The sequence below is a fragment of the Stegastes partitus genome, unplaced genomic scaffold (assembly GCF_000690725.1).
Source record: "Stegastes partitus isolate 25-593 unplaced genomic scaffold, Stegastes_partitus-1.0.2 Scaffold804, whole genome shotgun sequence".
NCBI lineage: Eukaryota > Metazoa > Chordata > Actinopteri > Pomacentridae > Stegastes > Stegastes partitus.
In genome coordinates, this window is record NW_007578535.1 from 20,398 (window position 1) to 28,272 (window position 7,875).

The 7,875-nt window shown below is 42.9% G+C and overlaps 1 protein-coding gene across 1 annotated transcript; it reads left to right on the forward strand.

Moving 5' to 3' along the window:
* Positions 1-287: 287 nt before the first annotated feature.
* agk (acylglycerol kinase) lies at positions 288-6,317 on the forward strand. The gene is made up of 14 exons (XM_008292343.1): positions 288-538; positions 629-668; positions 2,249-2,328; positions 2,440-2,515; positions 2,598-2,723; positions 3,125-3,219; positions 3,358-3,427; positions 3,529-3,608; positions 3,690-3,747; positions 4,990-5,137; positions 5,212-5,309; positions 5,419-5,489; positions 5,616-5,700; positions 5,829-6,317. Exons 1-14 carry the CDS (start codon positions 429-431, stop codon positions 5,961-5,963), a joined length of 1,272 nt encoding a protein of 423 aa, XP_008290565.1. The 5' UTR covers positions 288-428; the 3' UTR covers positions 5,964-6,317.
* Positions 6,318-7,875: the final 1,558 nt, after the last annotated feature.

A 7,875-nucleotide genomic window follows, 5' to 3' on the forward strand; every position in this document is an offset into this window, starting at 1 on the left:
AACTACAATATTTTCAGGCGGGGTCCTCGGAGCCTTGTAGCTGTCAAAGCCCGGAGAAGATAGTCCGGGTGGGAATTGTAGTTTAGCTCTAGAGATCATCTAAATGGGCAGTACGTGGATTTGATTTTTGGTTGACATTTTGTAAATTTGGTTATTTTTAAAATATTATTTCTTACAACATTTATATAAATCAATACTCTCGCTTCGTTTAAACAGGGTGAATTACTTCATACGGCACCAACATCGGTTCAGCCCCGTTTCCTTCCGAACCCTTTAGACGTTACACCAACATATCCATGCTAGTTGGGAATCTGTGACCGCTGCGCTGCAAATTTGTCATTCAACGCTTTAAATCGTGTGTGTCGCTGTAGATGTAGCTCAGCATTAAAGTGGAGGGTTTGGGCGATATCTGATCCTGAACCAGAACCATGGCTCGGGTCGTGAAAGTGTTCCGGACGCTGCGGAATCATTGGAAGAAGTCCACGTTTGCTGTGTGCGTCCTGTCTTACGGAGGATACTGGCTGTATGGGAAACGCTGGTGGGTGTCTCAGTGTCTGGATGTACCACAGATTAGATTGAGTGTAAACCTGTTTAATTGTCTTAAATTGTGTGTTTTGTGTCTCATTAGTGACAGTGTTCTGAGGAGAGAGGCCTGTCTGCTGGCCAGGGTAAGGCTTCACTGACTTTTCCTCATAGATTACTAACCAATGTAGGTAATCCCAAAGTTATTCTTGCCAAATTTTAATTTACAGGAATTTTTAATCTGGCTAATACCTGTCTTCTGAATGAAAATGACATAAACAAGTGAGGATAATGGTTGGAGATAGTGTTAGCTATTTTTTTTTAAATATGTCTATGTTACATCTTTTTATATTTTAATAAAACATGACATGTCCAAAGTCATTCATACCCCCCTTGTCAGTAATCAATAGCAAAGCCCTAATTTGAGCCGCTCAAATAGTAACTATAACTGCAGACAAGCTCCCTGCATCTCTCCACTGGGATGTTGGACCGCTCCTCCTCTGTGACGATGTCCAGGTCTTTGAGGTTGGGAGGCTTCTTTATTATCACATTGGTCTTCAGCTCAGATTCTCAGTGGAGTTCAGGTCTGGACTGTGGCTGGATGTGCTCCAAACTGATGGTTTTAGTTTTCTCTTGTCCATTTATTGACCACCTTAGCTGTATGCTTCAGATCATCGTCTTGTTGGACGGTCCGATGCTGCCCAACACCGAGTTTTTCTGCCTGTTGTTTCCCTCCAGAATCTTAATGTCGTCCTCTTTTCTCGCGATGCTGTTTGCTTTGGCACGTTTGCTGCTCCATCTGGCTAAAAAAACACCCCAAAGCACTGCATTCCCACCACCATGTTTGATTACGGGGTGGTGTTCTTGGGGTTGAATGCGTCTCCTTTCTTTTGCCAAATGAAAGCCACGTCCTCCTGTGCAAACAACTCCATTAGTGACGACAGAGCTGATGACCAGCAGCTTTCTGCTTTGCGCATGTAATTGCAATGAGCTCCTCCTTATGAGGACCAGCCTTGTGCAGTGTCTGCTCGAGTGTCTGCTTGGTACCAGAACAGCTTTGATTCTCCTTGGTGGGGATCTTTGGAGTCTTTGGCCTCTCAAGCCACCGTTGTTGACAGCACTGGGGTCCCTTTTGGCTTCCTCCTGTGTTCTTTGAGATTTTTCACAGTGTGGAACTGTTTGTACTTTTGGATTATGGATTGTGCTGCTGCCACTAACACTTGACAACACTTGGATATAGTTTTATCATCAGCCACACGACACAGCCCTGTCTTCATGATCCACACTAGTAGCAAGCTCACAAAGTTCTTTGGTCTAAGCCATAACCAGTAACTGACTAGAGAACTACAACGTCAGCTTTTCTCAGTTTACGGTGTATTAACATGCTCTAGAACATGGTAAAAATGACCAGAGCCAATGGAAATGGAATAGATGCTTGAATTTTCTCAAAAAATTGGGACAATTTCAAAATAATAATGATTTTGGACAGAATACGCTTAGCTGAAATGTAAAAAGAAGACATAGAAATAGTTTAAAAAATCATCAGAAGCGCTCTAACACAATGTCTTCCTGTCTGTTGTGACTTGTTCATGTCATTTCCAGTCAGAAGAAAACCCACTGATGAAATAAATTTGACCATAAATCAAAATATAGCATGAATAATTTTGAGCTTAACTGTAAGTTTTCTTTCATCGACTGTGCTCCTAATCATCATCATCTCTGTTAGGAATATGGGCGTCAACAGATAGCGCCACAGGAGCGGCTGAGGAAAGCAACCGTGATCTTGAACCCAGCAGCTTGCAGCGGGTGAGAAGAACTCACGAGTCTCAGAATCTTGCACTGACGATCATGTCTGGACCTCAGACACCATTTTTTTTTCTCAGAATATTTCCAACATTTCATTTCAATTCTCTGCAGGAAAGCCAACACCCTGTTTGAAAAGAACGCTGCTCCTATTTTACACCTGGCTGGTGTGGAGATAACAATAGTCAAGGTACTAGTTAGTATTTTACCTTTAAATATATCGGTCATTAAGCAAGGAGCTGCCGTGCATAACTTTGTGTCTGTACATACAGACGGATTATGAAGGCCAGGCGAAAAAACTCATCGAACTCATGGAGCAAACAGACATGCTGATCGTGGCTGGAGGGGACGGCACGCTGCAGGAAGTCGTCACAGGTTTACTACGACGGCCAGATCAGGTGAGTAGATGCTCGCTTTTTCATGGGCGCCCTGTTAGCATGACAATAAGCAAAGAACACATTTTCAGCTATTATTAAAATACAGAATAAAATACAAAGAATATATATTTACACAGACACACACTCTCACACACAGAATAAACAATCAGAAGTTAGACGAAGTGGACAAGTTAAAATGAAAGAAACCACTCATCCTGCTCCTTAACCCTGTCGCATGGGATCAAACTATCTGATCTCAACAGGTTCTGAGTTTTGTTCTAATACTTGGGTGCATCATATTTAAAAGCTTGTTTCCCGATCTCAGTTTTAACGAGTGTGTTTTCCAAGACGATAAAATCTGCTTTGTAGATGAATGAAATGCCATCGTCGTAGCGATTCTGACGGATGTTTTCTGACCACAGGACACCTTCAGCAGCACACCGATTGGATTCATTCCACTCGGCTCTCACAATTCTTTAAGCCCGAGTCTCCATCTCTGCAGCGACAACAAGGTCAAGTAAGTAACACGTAACCATCCAGATTTTATCGTCCTACTATCCCACGATAAACTGCACAGGACGTGCTTATTAAACGTACAGTGTAGACTTTCTAATTTCCACAACAAGTTGTTTTTTCCATCTGCTTCGTGTTCCAGGGACATCACAGCAGCAACACTGTCTATTCTGAAAGGAGAAACCGTGCCTCTGGATGTGCTGCAAATCAAAGTGAGGAGCTGCTTCTGTTTGCCTGAAAGTCAGTCGTGAATACAGATAGTTAGACGTAATGCTCTGTAGTTTGAATCTGAAGCGTGTGTTTGTGTTTGCAGGGAGAGAAGGAGCAGCCGGTGTTCGCTCTGATGGGGCTGCGTTGGGGCGCCTTCAGAGACGTGGCTGCAACAATCAGCAAGTAAGATTAGTCGGGCTGTAACCTTGGCGACTACATTATTCCCTGCGTATATGAATAATTAACCGTGATATTTCCCCACAGATATTGGTACCTCGGACCATTAAAGACGAATGCGGCGCATTGGTTCAGCACATTAAGGGTGAGGCTGTTTTTCCGACCTAAGCATGCCTGAGAGAACACACTGAGCTGTCTGGTGCTGCCACTGTTACAGCTACTGACATCTTTCTCTTAAGTCTGAAGTTATGACTTTGTAAGGTGAAAATCAGTTTGAAAGAAGGATCCTAGCATCTTTAACTACTATAGAGTTCTGGACGTTTTCAGCTCTGACAGAACCGTGCTGTCAGTTTCTAGATAACACAGTAAATATGTTGGTGTAATATGAGGCACATTAAAAGTTCAGGTCATCAGCAGCTTCAGTAAAACACAACATTATCTCACCAGAACAGTTTCAGTTTATTACATACAGTGGTTTACACCATGTTATCTCCCCGTTTCCTGTCACCCGTGACCGCTATGACTCTGTCGCTGCTGAGTCAGATCCTCAATCTGACAATGAAATAATTTTGCTTGTGTTTATCACCTCCATGGCTTCATAAAGTCAAGTCTAGAGGCACCGCTTTACCTCAAGGGGTTTAAAAAATGTATTAACAGTTTCAGAATTACAACCATTTTTATTTCACAGGGTCTAGAATAATCGGTCTGACTCAGATAAGTAAAAACACGAGGATTATTTTTAATATTTTAATTGAAGTCTTGTGGAGTCGATAACTGCCTGAAGTCTGGAACCTGCTGACATCACAGCTGCTTAGTTTCCTCCATTTAGCTCCTCTCTCAGGCCTCGGTTGTTGCTCGCTCGTGGGTTTTTCTGCTGTCAGTTTTGTCCTCAGTAAGTGAAAAGCAGCTTGGTTGAGGTCAGGGTGCTGCCTGGGCCATTTAAGAACATTCTGTGTCTTCGCCTTAATAAAAAACTCTTGGGTTGCTGTCATACGATGCTTTGGGTCGCTGTGAATCCCATCCTGAGAGCAAAAAGTTTAGCTTTCAGAATTCATCCCGCTTCTTCTGTCAGCAGTCACGTCATCAATAAACACCAATGAATCGACTTCAGACCCAGATCTCCTCAGGTTTTAATGAAATAACAAGGAAACAGGCTCAACTGCCCATGAAAATGCTAATCAGTTAGTGTCCAGTTACTTTTGAGCCTGTAAAAATGGACAGACTACAATTAAAAACCCTGTAACTCCTAAACGGTACACCTCGATCATGTCTTGATTACTTCATTCCAAAACATGGAGGTAAAGAGAGGCGAAGTTAGGAGACTAAATTAGGAAAATAGTTTTATTCTTCAGATACTGTATTGTAATCTTGCACTACACCCTCTCAGGAGTGGCCCCTGGTCCGAGACGTCTCGGTGTCCTACTTGGCTCCCAGCCTCCGGCCCCCTGACCTGCCCCCTCAGAAGCCCCCCAGGCCCAACCTGATGTACCGCATCATCCGCAGACTCAAGAACTACTGGTACCCGCCAGTGGAAGGTAAGTGTGTGTGATTTGTTCGTTACTTGCTTCACAGCATTATGTGTGTTGTTATTAATTGTGTGTTTGCTCAGAGCCTCCAAAAGAGGCGGAGCCAGAGAAGTGGGAGGAGCAGCAGCTGTCAACGTTGGAGCTCTTTATCCAGACACACAACAAGAACCCAGTGGAGCGGGTCAGTTCAGCATCATCCTGTCTGTGAAACCTCCTGACTGTTCTTATAAAGTCACGGCACGTCATGTTTTCTCCCTCTGATGTTTGTTTTTATGTTGTGGACTGTGCAGCGCCTTAACGACTCCCTGGTGATCTGCGCAGAGCCCAACGACTTCACCGTGGGCGAGTTCATTACTGTTGGGTCAGTTGCAGCCTTTTTATTAGTCTGTTGCACACAGACGGCACCGCTGAGGCCTTACGCATACTTTGAAAGTGTATTTTTTTACATTTCTGACTGTAAATGAATGTAAATGTTCTTTTTTTATAGAAATAAAAAAGAGGAAGACTCGACGATATTCACTAAAAACGCCACCAAACTGGAGGCCAGTGCTTGCCAGCTGCAGCTGCCAGAGGTCAGAACTCCTTTAAATGATTTCATCTGATTCACGGTTACATCAGAGCAAATCAAGCCTGTTCCTGTCAGTATTAGTCAGTCTGCTTCCTAAAGCTCGGTGTTTGTGTTTTTAACTTGGTGCTGCAGGGGGCCGGCGGCTTCTACAACATCGACAACGAGGAGTACGAAGCCATGCCTGTGGAGGTAAGGCTGTTGCCAAGGAAACTACGATTCTTCATCAGTGCAGAGCGCCGAGACCAGCTCCTCTCTCAGACGCAGTGATGAGAAACATAAAACCAGAGAGACGACGGGAGCAGCAGGAGCAAAAACTAATTCTGAGAGACGTAACGAAAGCGAGAGGACCAGATGCCGTCGCAACCGGAGTTCATTTAGAGAAATGGGTTTTTGCTTCAGCAGCAGTTTTCTGAATGTTGGTGCTGAGCCTGTTTTACTACATGTAAACCTGAAACATTCAGCTCTTTTAACCAGAAGATGACATACTGTTGTATATGAAAGGACCAAGGCTTGTCTTCCAAGCCAGTAACCACATACAGACCGTCTTACTGAGACATGTCATGTTTACTGAATGGTTTACCGTCATATTTATGATCAATAAAAAACAATCTGTCCAGTTGAGCTGTTTTCTACTCGTGTGACATGAACGTAGCATCATCCTTGCTTGTGTTGTATCTGCTCTAAGATGTATGTGGATAAAGGAGGAGTCCAGGTTGAAGCCTTTTTTTTTTTAAAATGAGAGATGAATCTCATTCCAGCAGTATCTCACGGGGAAAGCAGAAAGGAATGCTACGAGGTTAGGAGTGTGTGAATGCAGAGCAGTGGAGGGCTGCTGCTCCATTGTGAATGTGTTGCAGTAGCTTGGACCAGGAGTTTTGGCACCCTGCTTGGTGAGTCTGGGTCTGATCTGACAGATGGCGTAGACAGAAAATCTGCAGGATTAAGCTGGTGGCTGCATTGCAGGGCCCTCATCATGTTTGGTTGTTGGGGAAAACACAACGGGATGCTCTCTTTGTTAGCTCCGTTTTCTTACTTGTGGTGGAAAAATGTCGAAGGCAAATACAAGAGATGGAGTATTAATAAGTACACTTACTTTTTAAGGTACTTTATCATCATTATATGTTAGTTTGAACTCTTCTGTGCTGCTTCAGTGGGAAATAATGCATTTTTTACTCCACTGCTTTTATTTTGGAGCCACTAGTTACTATGTCTGGGATTTTTCATGCAAAAATAAATTTTATTCACCATTAAACATTGTTTAAGATCCGAGGGCTACGTCAGTAATTACATTTTGATGTAGTTGAGGGACTCACAGGAGTACAACTAGGTAGCATCTTTAATTTGAACCCACTTTCCTTCCTACATCATAACTTCTTCACAACAATTTGGAAGTTTCTAACACAAATCTCACACTCAAAGCCCTAGAAATGTCATCAGGATTTGAAAATCACCTTCTGAGCCTCATGGTGAGAATATATCAAAAATGAAATGATAGTTGTCCTAGTGATATAGTAAAAATGGACCTTTAATGCTACTTACAAATCAGTTGTCAAAAGTAATAATTAAAGAAAAACATACCCTTCCTTCTCACTGGAAACAGGTTGCTGCATAAGAAATTATTTCCTATATTCAATATGTAATTATTAGGGATGGACTGATACCTCTTTTTGATTTCCGATACCGATACCGAAACTTCAACTATCAGCAGATACCGATACCGATACCATCTCTCCTCCTAAACTTCTTTGGAAATACCTTATTTGCATGGATACATTTGTTTAAGATGCTTTATCAAAAGCCTCATACTATTAAAGCACAGACTTTGCTTTTCTAAGAAAGGTAAAAACAGCCAAAAGCATGTCTCACAGTGAAACTGTAGCTGCTTTATTTGAGCTGCAGTCAGACTACAGTGTGCACTCAGAGCCATTCACATATTTAGAACAGATCACAATGACACAGCAACATTAAGCTGCAATTTAAAGGTTAAATTACCAAAACTTGGTATTAAATAATAGTACCACTCATAGCCGCTCTCGGCACTGCGCATGAGCAGTAGTAAATGAGGCCGGAAACGTTGTGACGTGCTGCGGGATGGGATCCAATAGGAAGGTTGTGTGTGCAGAGCCGGAGAGCCCCGTACAGGCTGCTGGTAGAGGGCTGCACGGAGAGGCTGGACTCT